At 49.1% G+C, this 23,455-nt stretch overlaps 1 protein-coding gene across 1 annotated transcript in view; it reads left to right on the top strand.

The window, feature by feature from the left end:
• The window catches only part of LOC144935823 (membrane-bound glycerophospholipid O-acyltransferase 1-like), a 51,456-nt gene that overhangs the window by 21,116 nt on the left and 6,885 nt on the right, over positions 1–23,455 (top strand). The window contains exons 2-8 of the mRNA XM_078862611.1: positions 9,797–9,942; positions 12,386–12,463; positions 14,536–14,631; positions 17,102–17,157; positions 20,911–20,965; positions 22,012–22,192; positions 23,102–23,294. Coding sequence (XP_078718737.1) covers positions 9,797–9,942; positions 12,386–12,463; positions 14,536–14,631; positions 17,102–17,157; positions 20,911–20,965; positions 22,012–22,192; positions 23,102–23,294 — 805 coding nt within the window. The remainder of the gene's footprint in view (positions 1–9,796; positions 9,943–12,385; positions 12,464–14,535; positions 14,632–17,101; positions 17,158–20,910; positions 20,966–22,011; positions 22,193–23,101; positions 23,295–23,455) is intronic.

Here is a 23,455-nt window from a genome sequence, read left to right as displayed (position 1 = left end):
TTGGAATCCACAGACTAAGACTCGACTACATTTCCAGAGGTTATCGGCATCGACTGGACTAAGACATTGACTGAACTAAATAAAAATGCTGACTAAATTAAATAACACTGCTTGGCTGTTAGCCCACCGTGGCTGCGTTGTGGCGCAGGAGGCTTTGTGGATCTTTAGAATAACTTAACGATGGCTCTGGAAAACCAACCACCGCCGCCTTGCGGGCCTTCTCTCGGCACCGGAGCGGATACGACGTGGCTCACGGTCACTGTAGAGTTGAAAAATGGAGTGGTCGTCACCTGCAAGCAACGATAGGACAAGCTGCATATTGACATCCAGCAAGAAAACGACAGCCACTGCTGTCGTCATCTTGATGGCTGACTGATAAAATGAATTCATAGCCGCCGCACGTTATAGGAATTGTGCCCCGAAATTCCTAATTTGTTGTTTTGATTACAAAATACAACACTGATATAAATATTTTTCGGAATGTGTTGTTATTAAATCCTTTATATTAAGCTCACTTGCTTGCGCGCTTACGACCGTGCAAATCTTTCGGTCGTTTTTAACCCACTTCCCGTGATCCAATCGAGCTGACATTTTGCACACAGACTCGTTGTGCGTGACAATTTATTTTCGTGAAAATTTTTTTCCAAAATGTTACACTTTTTAGGAAAAAATAAATTCTATTTAATTACCAATTGCTTAATGGTGGCAGGCAATCATCTGACCCATAGGTGGCAGCCATCTCAAGCCAGAGGACGAGAGGACTCTAGCCGCCACGCATATAAAGGATTTATAGTGAAAAACTTTGTTTTTACGGGTTAATTATTTTGTCTTTTAATGAAATGCATCCCATTTGTTATGTTGCCGTGTACGCACGGTGAAACGGTTTTGCCTGTGGAGATCTCTTCCACGCTTGTAGGAAGTGGTTGCACAACATTCTGGCAGATTTCCTTCAAGGGGCGGGGATTTCTTTTGCAACCAACTGGTACGGACTGATAACCTCTGCTGAGGAGCGAGCATTCACTATGACCATATCTACCAAATAATCCTTCCTAGTTAGGAAACTTCAAACTAACCACTGACACATCTGTATGTGTTGAGACAATTAAAACGATGTCATCTTGCTTGAGCTTGCGGATTCAAATCCAACATCTTGGCAGCCTGGGATCAGTGCTCCCGGGGGAACATTACCGCCTCCTGAGAGAACCTTCGGTTAGCACAGTTGACTACGTACGGTGTGAAAGAAGTTCACCATGCATAAAACCTTCCACCTAAAGCGTCGTATTTACTTCTAGCTGAGCACACAACAGCGCAAGCTGTTTCTGAGCAATGTAATCTTCATCTCGCTCTGCAAAACAATGCGTGAATCCTATCAACACAACAATTTCACACCAGCATGTCGTTTTAGATGGCGTGCGCACGGGGGTTTGGATGAAACCTGTTGAAATGAGAGCCGTGGATCAAAGCACGGCTGCCTAATCCTACTCTGCATTTCGCCTCGTGTCGTATTCATTCGCTGACAAACCATTGGGGGATTTGTCTCTAAAGCAATTGCCGCATCTCTGATCAGCGTGCTTGGCTACGTACGGTGCGAAAGACGTTCAATATACATATAATTTCCACCTCTAGGCAGAACACCTACGTTTCTCTATCATATTAAATGATATTATTGGTTCTTTCGGTAAAGTCACATAGAAGGGAAATAGTTGTATATTTTTATTATTTTATTATTTCCCTTCTACGTGACTTTACCGAAATAACCAAGAATATGAATCCCTGCAGTCACAAAAGCTTTAAATCTAAATATTAAATGATGTTAAACGTAACACAAACACTCGCTTACAATAATAATAAAAAAACACGAGTTTAATTCTGTAAATGTCCACTTTACCAGACAGCGAGTCGAGCATGCACGCGTACAGCACACACGGTCACGTGCACGTACGTTGACTCCTTTATTTAGAAATCGGCAGCGCCGAATCCTCGCCCCAAAGCTTTTAACTTGTCAATCATAATCCTTTATGCTTCCCCCTGGCCGCAGTTGGTGGTGGAGGGGAAGGGCAGTGGTTCCATTAGCACGGTTGTGCCGCCTTCGCTTGGCAAGATGCCCAGGGCCTTTCCCACCTGGCGTTCGTTCACTTAGGAACAATCGACTCCAAGTATCTGTGATGGAAGACTTTGGGAGTCGCATCGTCATTTCGGAGGGGTGAGGGCGAGGGGGTAGTAGTGGTGGTTGTCTGAACCGGTCCTGGGTCTCCCCTAGGTCGACTCGGCCTCAAATGAGTCCCTGGCGCGGCGTGTAAACATCGTCACTAGGGAGACAAAGGTGGCCGGGCATGCTGCTGGCCACCCACCCCCTCGTGTGTCGTGCCAGCCTTCATAGGTGCTCGCTAACAGCAATTGCCCCACAGTCTGTTGAGGCTACACGGGGGATCTTTGTCTTGGTGTATTTGCACGCTTACAGTGGAAGTTTTCACAAAGCGGATTTGCTCCCTCTCGAGTCTGTGGCAAACGTCTGTTTATGTTGAACACGTGCGTGTATCAGTGGCTGCCAGTTGGCCTTGCCCAGCCTGGTGTTGTTTCCAGATGCCTCTCCGCCTCTTTCGATCCAAACTTGTGTTACAACTCCTGGGCGAGGGGGCATTGCCGGGTTGGAATTGGTCAGGATGGCACCTTAAATAAGGTAAAGCGGCAGCACCTGCGATTGACTCCTTCCACCACCGTCGGTGGCAAGGGCCTCAAGATGCCCCTGTGGGAAATAGCTTGGCCTCTTCTTGCTGTCTAGACGTCTGGGCATGTGCCCCATCGACTGGAGCGTTCCTATTCATATTTCTGGGTTTGGCGGCAGGGCTGGGGCAGTGGAATTGAAAAATAAACTTGCACCGCTGTATCAGGATAATGAATTGTCAGAGGAGGGGGTCGCACGTTCGTTATACGCGTCGCACACCCACCTTCCTGCAGCGTGCTGATGGGTCTGGGTCAGAGGTCGCAACCGGGTACCCGATACCCGTACCCTACCCGATACCCGGCTACCCGTGCCTGGCCGGGTACAGGTACCCGTTTGCGACCCTGGTGCGGCCGGGTACGGGTAGGCCGTGAGTCACTGGTGAGTAACTGTTTGTCACTCATTTCCCAACGTCTTGTCTCTTCTCACAATTCAAGTTCCTAGAATCAACCCACCCGCGCCTGCAACATGGCTTCAACCCAGAGGTCGCAATCAGGTACCCGATACCCGTACCCTACCCGATATCCGGCTACCATTTGCGACCCTGGTGCGGCCGGGTCCGGGTACGGGTAAGGAATCAAATCCCGTTTGCGACCTCTGGTCTGGGTGGCGGTACATTGAGTGGGTGGGTTGCTGCGCCGTCTGTGTATATCTGAGTGCGTTTACCCATCCGAATGCAAGAAAAAAAAACACGGTCCATTCCGCGTGCGAAACGCTCCAACGGAACTGGCAAAATGCCCCTTCGTGCAGGAGCCCCCTCCCTACTACAACACAAATTCTCGACGCTCATTCAGCCTTTGCTTTGTAAATATAGGGACAGCTGCAAGCCGGTTTATTGGCCTTGCGTTGGAGCCACAGGCAAAGCTTGAGCTTTGACCTCCGGCCATAATTTACTGCATCCTTTGTGAGAAGGAATGGCCTGTAGCAAGTTCAAGTTCACACTCTCCGGTCTCTACACGCCGCAACAGCGCACTGCCCGGGCAGTCTGCGTGTGTCTCTGTGTGTGTCTCTGTTGGTATGGGGAGCGGTGGTGCAGCGGTTAGCGCGCTGCGTTATGAACCTGGTGGACCGGGTTCGATTCCCGCTCACGGCCAACACCAGTGACGATTATCTAAACCGGTCCTGGGCCTCCCCTAGGTCGACTCAGCCTTAAATTAGTACCTGGTGCGGTGTGTAAACATCGCCACTGGGGAGACAAAGGCGGCCGGGCGTGGTGCTGGCCACCCACCCCCTCGTGGGCCGTGCCGGCCTTTATAGGTGCTCGCTAACAGCACTTGCCCCTACAGTCTGTTAAGGCTATACGGGGGATCTTTGTCTCTGTTGGTGCGTGCGTATGTGTGTGTGAGAGAGCGCGCACACACATATGCGATGAGAATGCTGCAGCAGAGTAATACGTGGCCACATGAGTTGTGTGTCTGCCGGCGGCTGGGGATGTCAGGCTCGCTAGGAATGTGTGTATGGGAGGGGGGGAGGCTGCTGTGAAGGTTGTGAGCGGGAGACCCAGTCGAGCGAACAGCAGAGACAGTGCCGGCGTGACGTGTTCCTTGGTCTTTGTGCACGAGCAGCGAGTCTGCGTCTGTGCGAGTCCTGTGTGTGTGTGTCCCATCAGAAGTGGGGAGCGGTGGTGCAGCGGTTAGCGCGCTGTGCTACGAACCCGGCCACCCGAGTTCGATACCTGCTCACGACCCACACCAGTGATGATTATCTGAACCGGTCGTGTGCCGCCCCTAGGTCGACTCAGCATAAAATGAGTAACTGGTGTGATCTGTAAAGATTGCCATGAGGGAGACAAAGGCGTCTAGCTGCCCCAATAGTCTGTTAAGGCTATACGGGGGATCTTGGTCTTTGTATCCATCAGTGTGAGTCCATGTCCATCCGTGCATGTGATCTTGTTTGTCCATCTGTGCGCTACCATCGTGTGCTGCTGAAGTGTCTTTGTCTGTGTGTGTGTGCCTTTCTGTCTGTCCGTTTGTATGCGTCCCATCTCTACGCGTCAATCGCTGCGTGTTCATCGCTGCGTGTCCATCCCGACGTGATTCATCTCGGCCCAAGATGAGATCACGTTGTGATTTGACCACGGTTAGCACGCTGTACAATGCGTCCGGGCGTGGCCCTGACCACACCGCCGCCACCAAGCATTTGCTCACAGCAATTGAATCCTACACTTAAAAGGAGGGATGCCAACTCTGACTATACTTGTAACACGCGTTCCGGTGTGCGTTAATGTGTCTGTGACTCTCTAGGGGACCGCTCCCCTAGAGTGTAGCAGTTAGCGTGGTGCGCTACGAACCCGGCAACGCGAGTTCAATTCCCGCTCACGGCCAACACCAGTGACGATTATCTGAGCCGGTGCTGGGCCTCCCCTAGGTCGACTCAGCCTCAAATGACTACCTGGTGTGGTGTTAAAACATCGCCACTGGGGAGACAAAGGCGGCCGGGCGTGGTTCTGACCACCCCCTCGTGTGCCGTGCCGGCCTTCTTCAGTGCTCACTAACAGCACTTGCCCCAATAGTCTGCTAAGGCTATAGGGGTGATTTTTGTCTTTGTGAATGTAGGGAATACAAACCCCACTTGATAGGCGCTCATTAGCAAAACTACTGCAGCTCAGCCAGGCTGAAGAGGGTTCATATCCAACTCTGTGTGTGCGCACGCGAGTCCAACATGTGCACGTGTGTTCTGGCATGTAATTATCCATTAATTCCTCCTATAAAATCTCTCCTTGCATTCATGGTACATGCATCGAATCATGGCAAGTCAGGATCTATTCCATACAACGTATGCAAATAATATGCAAGTTATATACGATGTTACATTTATGCAAATGTGCGTGAAAAAAAATGTACACATGGAAAAGAGCATTTGTGAAAAAAAATATTTTGAGGACAGTGTTCTTTTTCAAAACAGTAGAAAGCAAGATGAAACCATGAGAAATCCCACTTGAGTGTTGAATTGATTCACGATCCTGAATCGAGTCAAGATCCCGAGTCGCAGGTGAGGGTGGGAGAGCTGCATCGTCGCCGTGCCCGCCGGGAATGTGTGCACGGGACCTTTTTCCCCTCATTCAGTAGCGCCATGGGGCCGTCGCAGCAGCAGCAGAAGCAGCAGCAGCAGAAGCAGCAGCAGCAGAAGCAGCAGCAGCAGAAGCAGCAGCAGCAGAAGCAGCAGCAGCAGAAGCAGCAGCAGCAGAAGCAGCAGCAGCAGCAGAAGCAGCAGCAGCAGAAGCAGCAGCAGAAGCAGCAGCAGCAGAAGCAGCAGGGTTATTTATCCTGCAATGGGCGGCATTGGCAGTGCATTTGGCCACGGTTGGCCTTGAAACGCGCCCCGTCTTACATTGTAGCCCCGCATTGCGTCTTCCTGCAACCACCCCACCCCACCTCCAGCCCCTGGCTGCTTGCTGCTTGCTGCTGGCATCGCGAGCAGGGAATCCAGCCGGTGGGGTAACCAAATTCTATTTAAACTAAGACTATTTTTGTATTTTACCAGTTATGGCCCACTGAGCTATGTAGCTTTTTTTTCACAAGCGACCTGGCCACACATGGGTAGCTCAGCGAAGTGGCTTTATCACGTGGACAAGTATAGCAGCCAAATACTCTAAACGCACGTTTTCAAATGTGGAGAGAGAAACCAGATGACCCGGAGAAAAGTCCATGCGACCACGGGGGAGAACATGCAAACTCCAAATATGCAGCCGGCGTCAGCGTTGGGATCAGAGGTCACAAACGGGTTTTGATTCCTTACCCGTACCCGGCGCACCAGTGTCGCAAACGGGTACCCGTACCCGGCCGGGTACGGGTAGCCGGGTATCGGGTAGGGTACGGGTATCGGGTACCCGGTTGCGACCTCTGGTTGGGATCGAACCCACGGCCTCCTGTAGGCCAGCCAGGCGAGGTAGTTAACACCTCTGCACCGTGGCACCCCATCGCTGCCGCACAGGTGCCCATCCTGCAGCGTGATCGTTTAAACGCACAGCAAGGATGGGGCTGGAGTTGGTGGCACGACACATTGTGAAACAAACTTTCATACAATCTGCCTTTGCCTGTCGTACAGAAATCTCCTCTCACTGTCATCCACCCTCTTGTGTGTGTGTGGGAAAGGCTACGATTTTTGTGCAGCCCCCTCCAGCAAGTGTGGAAGGCTGGCATATCACCGTCATCGTTAGGTGAAGCCTTACACATTCACAAGAGAGTTACTGCCACAGATCAAGTCGGCGTAGGGCGAGCAATGGGTGCGATTCGATTATCACGGTTGGCTACGTTCCATCATAGGTACATCCATAAGAATTTAGAAGGGCGATAAACTTTCATTAGCGGGGTTTTCAAGTTTCATTTATTAGGTATAGCCATGTGAACCATTCGGCTCTTGAATCGGGTGCAACCGCAACAAACAAAAAAAACTTAAACATGAACAAGAAAACATCTTAAAGTGACTATGTGCAAACAGAAAATCCAAGAAAAGACAGCAAAATATTGCAGAAAAAGCACCGCACGCCAACACTGTGTTGGGGGAGCTCGTCCCCTCCGACCACCACCACCACCACCCCCACGCTACGGGGCTGGGCGAGGAGCAGGTCGTGTCTAACCGGGCTGTGCTAAGAGACCCCCACCCCCACCGCGACTGCCGATGGCAGTGACGCCAGCGTGGGTGAGCGCGTGGAGTCTCTCGTCCGGCCCCTGGGGGTGCGTGCCATGACGTGAGCGAGGTTACATTCTGTTACCCGCAAATCGCCCATGTTTAAAAGAACACACAGCAACCACGCAAACACGTTTTTCCGGGTTGGACGGGTAGATTGAAGCAGAAATGAAATAATGTGTGGATTTGTCTTAATTGATTTGTTGTCCTTGCAGCTGGCAGATGTATTTTTGGAGTGGACGTATTTAGTTATTTCTTTGGCAGAGCAATGTAGATGAATTGAGCCACGATGATGTTTTTTTACGTGAAAAAAAATTTACCACGGTGATTTTTTTCGAGTTATAACTTGATTTGTTGAGCATCTGGACTCGCACACTTGTGAGGTCGTGACTTTGATTCTCAGCCGAGGTCCACTACGCCCCATCATCACCACCACTACCATCGCTATCACCGCCATCAGAAGTTATCACTACTGCTACAAAAATCATGATAACCACAACCACTATTATCACCGTCACCACAATGTCAAATCTGTATACATGTTCATCATGTTCGCGATACATTTTTAAAAGTAGGACATTGATAATTATTCATTTTCTATACAACTTTTATTCAAATCTAAATGGAGAATTGTAAAACTCAGCGTGGTTTCTCGTTATCTTACCTGACCCAGTGACATGGACGCCACCTGGCGAGACTGCGTTACGGTGTTTGCCCTGTGGCGAGACTGGTCGCCACCATGGGAATGTAGAATTTCCTACTGCTGGCTTAAATCCATTGATAAAAATTATGCCCTTCCACTCGATGCATTTGTGAGCATGGGAACTCCGTGCTTTATGAGACCATTAAGACACATTCCTACCTTTGTTGAGCGAAGCACTGGTGAAACGACATTCGTTTTTCCTCCGTGTATAATGATAATTTCCTGGTACATTCGCTGATTGGAAATATTTGTGAAACTTATTTCCCACATAAGTCACCTCTCCAACATGTTCCTTGCCAAAGAAACAATCATAACAAATTTCACAAGTGATTATTTTTAATAAACATTGTTACCCAATGTATGGGGTTTTTGTTGTGTGTGTGTTACCACGTGTATCCCTTTCCATCCCCTCTTTAAGTTGAACCCTTTCAACACTGCATGTCGTATACTGGCGATAGATTTTGACGCTGGTGTATATATATGCTATTGAAAATAATTATCCCTGTCATAGGAATGTGGATTTTCCACCACTGGCTCACGACTGCCAGTGGAGATAAGCACTGTTTTACTGGTAGGAACCTCCTGGTTACACCAGCCCACAGGGGATTATTGTGTCCGTCCGTCGTGCATCCCAAAATGTGAGGGGTGGGGCTGGGTGGGGTGGGGAGGGTGGGGAGGGGCTGGGTCGGGGGTGGGAGGGGTGGGGAGGGTGGGGAGGGGCTGGGTGGGGAGGGTGGGGGGTGGGGAGGGTGGGGTTGGGTGGGGAGGGGCTGGTCACCCATTGGTGCCCTTATAAAACTCAACGTTTAACCTACTCACGCCGGCTTGTGCCCGCCCTCACAGTCGGGCATATTTGCGGAATACACCACGCCGCCGTTGACCCTGGCCATTGACCGAGCAACCCAACGTTTCTACCAGCTCCCTCCACAGGAATGTGTTTTTTTCATCCCCCAAAACTTTCTTCCCGGGTTTGCTGTCGGCGTCATGAGACAAACGCGTTTCCATTCGGAAACTATGCAGCTGCCAGCGATTCCATCACCCTGCCCTCGGAGACTTCACAGATGTAGTCATAGGTGACGGCGCTGAGACCCGTCGGCTCCCTAAACCTGACGGGCCGGTTTACTAACGCGTTCCGCAAACTCAGATCTGAACGCAGGATCGCTGGGGTGCTGTCCTCACGTCGCATGTCAATGCGTGCATGGCTGAACTTCTTTCAGACCGTACATAGCCAACCGTGCTAGTCAGAGGTGCGGGATGAGTTCTCAAGATTCTTCAACTTTTGAGTGATGGTGCAGCGATCAGCGCGCTGTGCTATGAACCCATTTGCCTGAGCTAATGTCCCTGTCACGGCTAGCGTCAGTTGTGAGTGACATCCAAAGCGGGCCCTGGCTTCCCCCTGGGCCACAGACATACCTTGAGGCCTCGGGCTAAAGTACTCGGCCACCATCTCACGTGATGCCACCATATTTAGAGGTAATAAATAAATGAGACAGGCCTGTTGTGGCACCGTCTTTTGTGAAAGGCCTGGGGCAAATTTTAACTTTTGCACCCAGGCTCTGGGCAGCCAACCCCCACTGACCAGTGCGGTGAACGAACTTCCAACAGCCTCCATGACCCACCGGAGCGTGGGGAGAGAGCGGCCTTCACGCAGTAAAGGGGAATTGACAAAGGGCTCTCAATGAGTTGCAGTGATGAGCATAACGCCGAGCTAACCGCGCGCCACGGTACGTGCCCTCGCGCAGGTGAACTTCGTGATGTGCCAGCTGCTGGCACTGGCGATGGCGTTCTTCTTCCGCCTCTACCTGCACCCGAGGGCGGCGAGCGAGCGTGTGCGGCACGGCCTGGCCACGCTACTCGGATCGTACTTCGCTATCTTCTGCTTTGGCTGGTGAGTAACAGAGCGGGTGGGGGGGGGGGTGAGGTGAGTAAAATGGGGTGGGTGGATGGACTGGGGCAGTGATGAAACTGTTTGAAAACTAAAATCATTTTTTTTATTTTACCAGGTAAGGCCCACTGAGCTATGTAGCTCTTTTTAGAAGCGACCTGGCCACAAATGATAGCTCAACGAAGTGGCTTATGATCACTTGGAAAATTACAGCAGCCAAATACTCTAAACACGTGTTTTCTAAAAAAAAACGGAAGACCCAGAGAAAATTCCACGTGACCACGGGGAGAGAGACACGCAAACTCCAAATATACAGCAGGCGTCAGGGTCTGGATTGAACCCCCGACATCCTGTATACCAGGCGAGGTAATTAACATCCTGCCACCATGGCACCCTAGGTGGGAAGTAAGATTGGGTGGGGAGTCGGTAGGGGATGAGTGAGTGGGTGGGTGTGTGTTGAGTAGGTGAGTGGGTGGGTGACTGGGTGTTGAGTTGGTGGGTGGGTGAAGCCAGGGGTGGGTGGTTGGGTAAGTGAGGCAGTGATTGAATGGGGAATGGAATGTGTGAATGGATAAGTGAAGTGGTTGGGCAGATCATTGAGTGTGTGAATGTGAGTAAGTGAATGGGTGGGTCATGAAGTCAGTGTTGGAATTGTTGAGTCAACGTGTGTGTCAGTGGATGCGTGAATGTATGGGTGGATGGGTGAGTGGAGTTGTGGACAAAGTAATAGTCAATAGAACTAAACTAAACTGAACTATTTTATTTACCAGCTAAAGCCCACTGAGATTTTTTTTCAGATGGCTCATCGAAGTAGCTAATATCATCACACGTGGGAAATTATAGCAGCAGCCAAATAATCAAAACACGTTTTAAATTGTGGAGGGCAAAACTGGAGAATCTGGTGAAAATTCCACGTGACCACAGGGAGAAGAATGTGCAAACTCCAAATACAGAAGACATTTGTACCGTCTCAGATGGGGGGATAAAACGTTAGTGCTACCAGTTTTCTTTTGTCCAGTATAAGTCAAGAGTATGATAACCCACTCATGTCTCTAGGTTATCAGGTTGTACCAATAAGTAAGTGAAAGGCCATTTCTGGGCCCTTAACTACGATTATGGGAGTGCTTGAGTGCATGGAGTGAATGAGCTGAACAAGCGAGTGAGTAAACAAAACAACTTTAACTATAACTTTTAAATATTTTCATTACAGTAACATTAACGGCTACTGCTGCTGCTGTGCAAACCACATTAACAAACTCTTCTTTGGAGAACTTAATAATGAACATCATTGGCCTCCCTTCCGCCCAGACAAAGGGACACAGATTTCAGTGCAAATAAAAAAGCGGCAATGGTATTTTAGGGCAGGATGTGTGCGCGCTCAAGTCTGGCAGGAGCTGTGGCCAGATGATGGGAAGGGGAACCCCGTTGGAACCCCAGGAGTTGCGAGCCAATCATAGGGATCGTCTCTGCCCCCCGCCCCCTCTAAAGGATTTCCTCTGAAGGAGCCCAGCATCGGCAAGGCCGTGCGTGCGGTTTCCGAGCCGCGCAGCGACGCTTCCTGCCACCCCTCCTACCCGCACCCCCTGCCGCCCCCATCTTTTCCCCCTCTCTCTCTCTCGCTCACTCGCTCCGTGCTTTTAGAATTCTTCCCCAAACTGTTGCGCCTTTTGGCAGCCTGCTTGGTTGTGATGCTCGTGCCATTATCTCCCGTGCCGCGCACGCACCCACGGGTTGCGTTGCTGCGTTACGGCTTTCAGGGACGTCGGCTGCCAAGCCCTGCTGTCACCGAGCGATGCCATTTATGCCGCTTACGGTTTTGAAATTGAGTAATGCGGACAGAAGGGGTGCAAATATTTTTTTGTTTGTTTTAATTCAATTGCCTTTAATTTCAGCGCGTTTGTGTTTTGTGCAAATATTCGTTTCCCCTTTATATCTAGCAGGGTCTGGTAAAAAATATTTTCAGCATGCATCACATTCATAATAGTTGAGATGTGAACCGCCATCAATGCTGTCGACTCCATGCTAAAGTCCAGGCTCAAGATGTTCCTTCGTTCAACTATTCACTGTTTCCATGCAGGATCTTGACATGGAGTTGCATATAGGGGCTACATAAATATACCTGCGTGTTCTACCATTGATTGAAGAAGCTGTAAGCGATTCCTGACCACGGTTAACATCAGTGGCGATGTATGTCGGAACTGGTCCTGGTCCTCCCATAAGTCGACTAAGATTTAAATGGTGCAGTTTGTTATCCTTCCCCCATACCTCCGCTTAACACGCTTGGCTATGTTCGGTGCGAAAGAAGATCCACATACATACGTAATCATCAGCACTGGGGAAACAAAGGTGGCCAGCCACGATACCCGCATCGCCGCCTCTTCACGTGCTATGCCGTCTCACAGCACCTGCCTGAACACGCTCCGTCTCTCTTGTGCGGCGTGCACAGGTACGCGGCTCACTTCTTCGTGCAGGTGATCGCCAGCTACGCCATCATCGTCCTCGTGGACACCCGCAACGTGCACAAGTATGCTCGCCGAACAGTGGGGGGACAGCCACCCCACCACCCCGCCCCCACCACAATCTCACCCTCGCACCATGCTGCCCAGAGCCTGATAAATAATGTAATCACGTTCACCATCTCACACCGGGTTTGCCGTTGCTGGTGGCTGCCTGGAAATCCTCGGAAGTGCCAGATCGCCACGCACGTTTGTTTCCATCTGTAACAAATATAAATTGCCTACGGCCTCGTCGCCCGGAAATGCCTCCGATCTCATGAGATCTGCAATGCAAAGCAGGGTTATAGTCTGTGCCTGGTGGATGGGTGACCACCACGCGCAAGTAGGTTGCCATTGGTTTGCTTGGGCGAGTTGGTGGGGCAGCAGGAGGCAGTATGGCCATGCTCCCTCCCCACCTTTACCCACCCGCACTGACCAGCACGGTGAAGTATGGTCAAATACTGCCAGTGGTGAGGGGGAGGTTCTGTTCTCGCAGGGAATTCACAAAATGGCTTCATATTTCCTTCCAAGTCATTGCTCTCTGCTAAATTAGGAAAAAAGGCAATGACAAAAGAGCTAGCCGTCTTAGTAATAGGGCTCCAGTATCATAATGATAGGGCCATAGATTTTCCTGGGGTTTTTAGATTTACAAGTAATGCTTTTTTTCTGACGAGGGTTAGTGCCAAGGTGAGTTCAAGGCCATTAAGAGGACTAAGGGGTTTTTTTAGAGTTAGACTTGTAACGATTAGAAACGGTGCCTAGCATTGGGTAACCCCCGCCATGCGTTTTGGCCCAAACAAAATACACGTGTTTTCCAAAAGCAGAGCAGCAGCACGTTGCAGACCGACCTCGGCACAGACCTTGTGCCAGATCTGACTGCCAGGGCCAACCCTCGAGTTGTATTTCAGCGAGTAAACGTCTCGCTGCGTGTCAGGAGAGGGAGAGATGCAGTTCAGTTGGCACAAGCTGGCGCTTCCGACGATTTCTAATGCCAATGAATGCTACTGCCTCCACAAACGCCACACCCTGTCGTCCCCACGTCCCCTACACGATTGCCTCTTGTGGTCTGTCACTAGGGAAACACGTGGCAATGCATGCGTACACATTGCTGAGCGTATGTATAAACAAAGACAAAGACTCCCGGACACCCTTAACAGACTGTTGGGGTAAGTGCTCTTAGCGAGCAGCACCTATCAGCGCCGGCACGGAACATGCCGGTGTGGGTGATCAGCACCATGCCCAAACCGCCTTCGTCTCCCGAGTGGCGATGTTTACATACCGAACGAGGTACCTATTTGAGGCTGGTGTTGGCTGTGAGCAGGAATCGAAATCGAGTTGCAGCGTTCGTAGCCCAGCGCGCTAACCGCTCCACGACCGATCCCCGGAATATGCATGAACTCACACACATGCACGCACAAACTCAGTTCAGTCCATTGGCAATGTGTTGTCATGCTCAAACCTGCCCAGCGAGGTCCCACCACTATCGTCATTCCTAATACAGTGGTGGAAATTCCTCATTACTATGACAGGCACTGGTCCTGAATAGATTTCTATCTTACGTGTACAATTTTGTTCGCACCGCTTAACCTAAATGTGGACTTTATGCAAGAATGTATTCTCTCCTGCGTGATTCAGTTGCACGCATCGCGAGCCTAAGAATTTGTTCTCAACGACGAATTGATACGTTGGTCAAGAATAACAACGGATTGGCAGCTAAGGGAATGGACTGCTTCTGAGAGGACGTCTAATGAGTTGATGGAGCAGTGAGAGATCGGCTCGTGCGCTGGTGCTCAGTGAATTATTGCATCGTAAGAATGTGAGAGATGGCAGTGGCTTTGGGAAGCCATCATCCAGCAGTGGATTAGCCATGGCTGATGATGACAATGATTAATTGATGCATGAAAAACCTGTATCCGGTGTCTATAAAGTTACGCAAATCTGGTCGTACACACAAACACAGCTTCCGGATTATAAAATATACCACTGTCTATTTCCTTAATTACATGGGTCAAGAGCATTTCCTGAAATCCACAGAATACGGTAAAGCTCTGCATTGCTAATGTTAACCTCTGCCCATGGTGCGTGTGTCTGTGCATTGCAGATACACCTTCATCTTTGCGATGGGCTACCTGACCGTGTGCCAAATCAGCCGAGTCTACGTTTTCACCTCGGGGGTCTTCTCCACCGACTTCTCCGGGTGAGTCTCGCAGGTCCAAATGGATTCGTGGTGATCAATCAAACGTCGCGAGTGCAGCAATGAGAGACGTCTTTTGGCGGCGCGCGTCTTCACATCCAGAATTTTCCTGCGTTGGGGAATGACGCTCGTTGGCAGTATGACAGCACTCAGAAGGCCAATTTGGAAACATGCCTAGTTTAATGGAGCCTACCTTGATGCCAATGGTGTAGATAGCAATATGAAAAAGGCACTATAGAAGGGTCATTAATGATAATCATGATGATAATCATAGTGATGATGATGATGATAATAATGACTGCATGGCGGTTTACTAAAATTAGATGGTATTGCCCTGTGCTGTGCCATAGATATTTAGTAAACACATAAGCGTGAACGTTTTGTTGCCATATTTAGTATGGTGGTGCCACAAGAATTATTCTACAAACATTGGCGAGATTAAATTCTAACGAGGCACGATCTGACTCGGTGCCATCCCTACACCACTCTTTGGACCACTATCTTCATGATTCCTATCTCTCCACATCCCTCCGATACCACACATCTGCCTCGCGGGTTTGGTTGCGCCATGATGTCACGTTACCCGCACAGGGACTGGTTAGCCGACGTGCGATGACGCACTGTTGACCCCTGCGAAGGTGTGGCTGGCAGCGGCCGGTACGCTCGCAGGCGTCCGAGATGATAGATAACGTGCCTTGTACTGCCACCTCCACGGGCATGACGGTCGTTACATTCGGACAAGTTCATGCGTGTGTGTGCATGCGTGTGTGTGCATGCGTGTGTGTGCATGCGTGTGTGCGTGTGTGTGGGTGGGTGTGTGCGTGTCTGCGGGTGGGTGTGTGCGTGTCTGCGTTTGGGCGGAGCGGTAGTGTCGTGGTTAGCGCGCTGCGAACCCGGCGACCCGAGTCAGATTTTCGCTCACGGCCAACATCAGTGACGAATATTTGAACTGGTGCTGGGCCTCCTCGAGGTCGATTTAGCCTCAAATGAGTACCTAAGGTGGTGTGTAAACATCGCTACTAGGGAAAGAAAGGCCGCCGGACGAAGTTCCACCCCCTCGTGTGCTGTTCCGGCCTTCATTGGTGCTTGCTAACAGCACTTTTCCCTACAGTCTGTTTAGGATATATATGGGGGTCTTTGTATGCACCCGTGCGTTGGTGCATGTTGGACTCAGACTTGGAACTCGCTAATTTCTTCTTTGTCGCTGGATTTTCATTCAGCGGCAAATCAATCGCTTGATCCCGCTGTGGAGCTTCCAAAATATATTCTTGGCTCTGCTTGCTAACGATGAATCAGAAATGTATCTGTGGTTGTTTTTGCTTCTGTTCTCTTGGCTCCCTTCTCATCCTCCCTGCCTTGTCTTCATCAACAAATACAGCCTTGTGTTTATTCTAGATTTGAAGCTTTCGTGACTGCAAGGATTCATATTCTTAGGTTTTTTCGGTAAAGTCACGTAGGTAAAAAAATTAAAATTAATTCAAATTAAAACATTTTACTTGATACAGCAATCGTACTGTGACGGTTCCACCTGAAGACGGAAGCTTGTGTTGACTCCGAAACGCCGTGATTTTTTTTTTTACTTGTATTAAGTTTGATTAAAAATGTATTTATTTATTTCCCTACATGACTTTACCGAAAACCTAGGAATACAGCCTTGTGTCTCAGTATTCGATCAATCTTGACACAATGGGAGGTCACTCCCTCTCCTGTACTGCACACACAGCACAGCATAGCCTTCCTGTATTCTCATCTGTACCTCCCATGTTCGAAGAAGGGCAACTTTTTATCTTCTATATGTTTGCGTTAATCTTTTCCTTTACGCCTTTTCTAAAAGTCTTCCGTGTATGTTATTATTTAATTTGGTTACTTTATGATATTCACGCTGTGAAATTAAGTTGTGCCTTTAACAGCAGCACACACTAACCACTGAGCCAGTTTTCACAAAGTTGCTATTTCAGTTCATGTGGCCTTATGTGCCCACGAGATATAAATGTTACCTCGGCATATCAGCAGTTGCTTTTCTAACGTTATTCCTGAGCAGGGTTGTTCAACAGCGGTCCCTAAGCCAGCAATGGCCTGCCAATTTATGGGCCGCCAAGACAAATTTTATACAAATTATTGAGGTGAAAGGTACAAAGACAAGAGTTAGAGATGGGAGAGCCGTATACGAGACATGCAGGCGAGTGTGATAGAAGTGAGATGGAGAGATGAGAGACCTGGAGGTAGGAGGTAAATATTAGTGACATCACAATGACATGTGATGTCAAAATATGGCATAATATGGCCACAAGTACATGACAACTAAAATATGTGGCCTGGTGGACAATATATTTGCATTATTGTGTGGCTGCTGTAAAAAAAGAGAATATGGATGTTGTGAACACTTTTAACACCTCTCCCACCCTTCATAACGATGTCGTCTTTTTATAATGTCCTCTCTGACCTCTTCCCCTCACCTCTGCTTGTCCTTCAGCCCCATGATGGTGATGACACAGAAGATAACAAGCCTGGCTTTTGAGATTCATGATGGTAAGTTTAAAGGTCAGCCCTGTTTACAGCAGTGATCCGGCACTGCTGAGATTCTGTGTTCGAACCCAGGCAACTATCCTTGATTAAACAGAGTTTTCAAGAGCAGTAAGTTCGTTGATTATTTCTGCCACTTAACTCAGAAACTGCAGAGAAAAAAATATAATGTGAAATTTGAATTCTCACTTACTTTTGCATAAGTTCCAAAATAAAAAAAGATACTACTTTCAATTTAATTGTCATGCAATGAGAATCTCTGGAGCATTTCTTTAAAAAATGTATTCGACAATTTTATTCTCAAGAATATTTTATTTCTTTAAAACTGCTTTTTGTATTTAGTTTTGTTGTCCTTCCCCTGCGCCTTCTGTTAGCACGGTTGGCTATGTATGATGCGAAATAAGTTCAACATACGTACAGTAGAACCTCTGGTCACGAACGCCTCTGACCACGACCAAATCGGGTTCAGACCAAAAAATTCACAAAAAAATTGAATCTGGTCACGAACACAAACTCGGGTGGTGATCAAACACGGCCGCGGCCGATTTCCCCTTCCGCGCCATTTTTTTGTAAGCGCCAAATTTCCTGTTGTTTGTTTACAGTTATGTATATAACTTCTGTTATATAAAATTCCTAGTAAGATATTAATTTTGTGAGTGTAGTCATGCTCCTCCCCCCTCATTCAAGCCGTAATTTAGAGAGCGAAAGCGCTGAGTACGTACATCGCTAACATAAGAACCCGTTTATACTGGTAGGAACGAAGTGGACCAGACCACCAATAGATTATATCGTCCGACCGTTTGTCCGTCCGTCCGTCCGTCCGCGTCCGTTTGTCCGTCCGTCCGTCCGTCCGCGTCCGTTTGTCCGTCCGTCCGTCCGACAAGATGGCCGCCCGCTCCCCCTGCGCGTGTGTGTGTGCGTGTGTGTTTGCGTGCGTGCGTGTGTGTGCGTGTGTATGCGCGTGTGTGTGCGTGTCTGTGTGTGCGTGTGTGCGTGCGTGTGTGTATATGTGTGACTGTGTGCGTGTGTGTGCGTGCGTGTGTGCGTGTCCGGCCCACTCGAGCGGCGTGATGAATGGGCGCTATTGGGCTTCGGATCGTTATTCACGGCGAACTGGAAGCGTAGCAACACAACTTCATTACGTGTGCGTGTGCGTGCGTGCATGTATGTGTGTGTGCGTGCGGTGTGTGTGCGTGTGTGTGTGCGTGTGTACGTTTATGCGCGTGTGTGCGCGTGTGCGTGTGTGTGCGGTCGATATCCCTGTACCGGTATTAGTATTATTCCTACCAGCCCACCCCGCAGGGTCCTGTTCTCTTCTCGCATCATTCATACGATGATGCGGTGAAGTAAACGTTCATACGATATTACGGTGAATGCTTCCAAAAACAATACTGTACCCAAATATTACTGTTAACTTACTTTCAATAGAAACATGAATTGCTCGTACGAATATTCTCTCTCTCTCAAAATCGACCGACTTATGTAGCAGACAAAACAATCATCTTGTTGAACGATTCTAAACCTTGACGCGGCAATGTTAGTTTTCTCTGTTGTTCAAGGTTTTCTCTTTGTTATTCAATGTTTTTACATTTAGTTTACTATTACACTGTGAATTCTATGGCATAATTAACTATTTTTGTGCTTAAAAATCTTTAAAAAAACAATATTTATATACAGTTCGTAGGAGTCTGGAACGGATTAATCGTATTTACATACAATCCAATGGGGAAATTAGGTTCGAGTCACGACCAAATCGGGTTGCGACCAAAGTTATGGAACGAATTATGGTCGTGACCAGAGGTTCTACTGTACATGCGAGCAGGACACGCGGGAAATTGCAGCGCGCCTTGTGCGCGTGTCACGGGAAATAGCATAGTCACCGTCATCACCGCTAGGCAATGGTCCCTACGCACATGGCCTGTAATGGAAACTCGTGGAGTGCGAGTGTCGGCGGATCGCACGGATGTTGTGAAACTCGCTTCCCATGGGCGTCGAGGTGCCATACCTTGGCTTGCCAGGAGACGGCGGTACAGCAAAGTGTGGACAAATATCTTCTGCTGCTTTCTGTATGGGATACAACGTTGCCCCCTTGCACGGGTGGGGTTTCTTCGGTTGCTGTAGTTTCCCCCCACACGTCTAAACAGTCGTTAATTGGCTGAAAACTTCGGCAATTGTTGGCACTGGTTCACCTTCTAGCTGTGATTCCTCTGCGATTGTGAGATGCGATTTGCACGAATAGTGCTCTGTAAAACTAAACATTATTATATCATCTTCTGCAGGCTGTTCTGTAACACTGCTCTGCCAGAGTTCAGAATCGAAACGTCTCTTTTAAGACACAATGCCGGGAACACAGTTTGAATAAAATTGTGGAAAATGGAGAAAGAAAATGTCGGCTCCATTTTTTTTCTTCACCCATGAATACTTCACAGAGTCTCAAAGACGTTTTCTTTACACTCAGAATGTTTGCCTCGCTTCCTTATTGAGTATTTTTTTTGTAGTTGAGAAATCCCTGGCATATCAGATGGGAATCTCCCAAAGTGAATGCAGCAACACCCCGACTTACCCCTTTAACGTCGTTTAGAAAATACGTCGTCATTCTGTGAACACCACTTCCCGATTTGCGTCGCCTCGGCCCACACTTACGTCACTGACAGCATCATCATTCTTCCTTTCTCGTATTGGTCGCCTCTCAGCCTTTGCTTCCACCTACCCTGTACGTAAACTACTTTGTGTCGCTCATAAAGAATTGTACTTTCCTGTAGAGTAGAATGTATTATGTATGTGCTGCATTTTTGTTGATTTTTTTTATTGTGCACTGTATCTTATTGTACTCTGTATAATTTGTGTTAAAGTTTACTGTTATACACTTGTGTTGGGTACAATATTTGTAGTCATTTAGTAAATTAATATAACGTTGTCGGTATGTCCAGGATGAAGGCGCGTACACTAACACACAGCTGCACCGTACCCTCCGTTGTGTTCGTTTTCGCTCTCGTTGCGTGCGGACTATGTTTTGCTTTGACTTACGTCATTTCGATGTTCGTCGTCGCACGTTTCGGGAACACATCGCCCGACGTAGACCGGGGGTACTGACCGTACCCCTCGACACACGCGCCACACGTGCCACACGTGCGCCTGCATGTCATTGCACGCGAGTGCACGGCAGCCGTGGAGTGCACAGCGGGGCTGTCGTGCCCAGCATGTCAGGCAGCCCCCCCCCTCCCACTCTGTACGTGTGTCGATGGCAATTCACTGAGATTTTAATGAAAACATGCAGCCAGGTTTTTCAACACCAGGCAAAAGAGGCCGGTCCTGATGGTAGGCCTCACCCACACCCCTGTACGAAATGATGACCATTATGGGTGCTCGCGAATAATACGTTCCAAAATGGTCTAACCAGGTTCACTAAAAGGTAATTGGCCTCGGTGTGTGTGTATGCGCTTGTGGGTCTCTGTACCTTTGTGCATTTGTCTTTGCATTTCTCTGTGTGTGTGCTTGATTGTATTTTCATCATTGTGTGTGTGTGTCATTGTTTCTTTGTTTCCGTTTGGATTAGTGGTACAATGGTTTAAGCAATAGCCTCCAATCCATGTGAGCCAGGGTCAATTCCTCACTGTCCTCATCAATGGCAATTGGAATCTGAACCTGGTCTGCCTTTCCCTTAGGTCCACCCAGACTACAATGAGCACCTGGCCTTGGTTAGTGCCTGCTCACAGGATTTGTGTGTTTGTGTGTGCGTGTGTGCGTGCGTGCCCTCAGGCATGATTAAAGAAGACCAAGATCTTACGGTGGAACAGCGGAGATTGGCCTCCAGGTGAGACCATAACGCACGCACATACAGACACGAGTGCTCACGAATCCACACGCGTGGGCGTGCACACGTTGGTATTCCTGCATGCAAATTCCAAGGAGATAATGAACCGCAGTGTGCACTGATTTGGCTACGTTCGGTTACTCGGCTTTTCCACCGTACTCATATATTCTCTACAAAGGGTTACGGAGCAACTGAAGGATGTGTGAAGCCTGCTTCACTGCCTTGCCTCGTGAATATGTGCATATGCACAAATACGTTGTGCGGCATCTGTACTTGATTGTGTGTGTTGTGCACATATCTTTAAGAGAAGACCACCGGCCACTTATTTCTGCGCCCTTGAAATATTATATCCACCCGTTGGTCCATCTGATAAGTTTTAAGCAACAGGCAAAAATGTGTGAGAAAAGCACACCGCCTCTGTGCATTATGCAAAAGCCACCAGCATTTCCTGAAGATGTACGTTATGGTCCTCGTTAATTATTAATTAAGTATTGTTGATGGGGTTTTGCATAAACATAAAAGGCCATGTGCTGGTTTTTTTACACGTTTTTGTGTGTTGTTTAAAATTCACGGTTTTCCAGCCTGCGCTATTACCATGGTTACGATGTTTTTCTCATAATTTACAGATTGGACGATTGGTCCATTTCAGAACCCCCTCGCTTGTTTTCACAAAAACAGTCGCTACAAATTTTTCTTACAAGGCTTACCAACACACATTCCCAGATATGTATCGTCTATTTTGGAAAATTGGAAATAAAATACTTGTAAATGTTGTTTTTAATTTAATGGGTTTTTTTCTGCATGCCGATGTGATTGGTGTACGTCTGTTAGAATGCGAGTGCTTGTATGTACGTTGAACTTCTTTCGCACCGTACATAGCCAACCGTGATAATCGTGTCCCAAATACGCACATCCATTTTAACAGATTTTAACATACATTTGCATGTTTCCCCACAGAAATGCGCATTGGAAGGTTCCCCTGCAGTGCCTGAGACTATCTATAGAACGCAGAATAACACAGCTGGGTTTTTTTTCTTTTCGCGCAGGAGACTGCCGACTCTGCTGCAGTTTCTCAGCTTCAACCTGAACTTCCTGAGCATCCTCGCAGGGCCCAGCAGCTCCTTTAAGGACTACACGGCCTTCATCGAGGGCAGCCATTACAAGGGGTGGGAGCGCAGTGGCGTGTGCGGCCGGGAGAACGGCCCCCTTCATGAGCCATCGCCCGCGGTGTGCACCTGCATGTCCCACCCACCGGCCCCTGTCACTGCCACCCCCCATTCAACTGCCACTGCCGCCCCCCTTTAACTGCCACTGCCGCCCTTCAACTGCCACCCCCCCCTTCAACTGCCACTGCCGCCCCCTTCAACTGCCACCCCCTTTCAACTGCCGCCCCCTTTCACCTGCCGCCCCCCCTTCAACTGCCACCCCCTTCAACTGCCACCCCCTTCAACTGCCACCCCCTTCAATTGCCGCCACCCTCTTCAACCTCCACCCTTTTCCACGGCGCCCTTCTCTTCCTGGTGCCCCCTTCAGATGTTTCCCAGCCACTGCCACCGAATGTCACCGCTGTCCCTGAACCTGCCCAGTCTTCCCACCCCCGCAACCGCCACCCCCACAACTGCCAACCCATCTAACTGCTGCCCTCTCAACTGTCATCCCGTTAACTGCCACAACCATTTAACTGTCATTCCCTCAATTTCTACCCAGTCTCACTTCTGCCCCCGGGTACTACCACTTCCCTCGTCTGCCCCATTCCCTTCAACAGCACCCCCCCCCCCCACCTCAGCTGCCACTACCTCAATCGCATTTCCTTCCACCTTATTTCCCATCACCTCCTTGGTGCATTATGCTGGTTCTTATATTTGCTTACGAGCAGCACGTGCCGCTGTGAGTCTGCGGATCTCAACGGAAGGGCGGGGTCTTTATGTGCATGCGTACGTGTGTGTGCGCGTGTGCGTGATTCTGGGCCTCCCTTAGGTCGACTTAGCCTCAAATGAGTACCTGGTACTCACCACTGGGGAGACAAAGGCGGTCGGGCATGGTGTTGGCCACCCACCTCCTCGCATTCATAGGTGCTACTCGCTAATAGCACTCGCCCTATATGGAAGATTTTTGTCTATCTTTGTGTGTGAGCAGGCGGCCGTGACATCCAAGCTGCTGATGGTGCTGCTCTCGCTCGTCTTCTACCTGACACTCTCCAAGGCCTTCCCCGTGTCGCTCAACGCCGACGAGGCGTTCATCGCCTCGGCGCCGTTGCACGCGCGCCTCTGCTACCTCTACGTGTCCTGCCAGGGTGGGCGGCCCAAGTACTACTTCGCCTGGACTCTGGGTGAGTGTGAAGCAGTGGGCTCGGTGTTCATTTAATATGGATTTTTGGCATTAGGCCATGTAATTATCTGGCCAGAATGTCTGCCGTAATACCATCCACCAACGTCCAGCACCAAACATATTTAGTTGTCACGTGCGCAAGAGTTTTAACGCGTCGGTTAT

Source organism: Lampetra fluviatilis, chromosome 14 (assembly GCF_964198595.1).
Source record: "Lampetra fluviatilis chromosome 14, kcLamFluv1.1, whole genome shotgun sequence".
Classification (NCBI taxonomy): domain Eukaryota; kingdom Metazoa; phylum Chordata; class Hyperoartia; order Petromyzontiformes; family Petromyzontidae; genus Lampetra; species Lampetra fluviatilis.
Note: the sequence above shows the minus strand (reverse complement) of the source record. Positions and strands in the feature narration are given on the sequence as shown.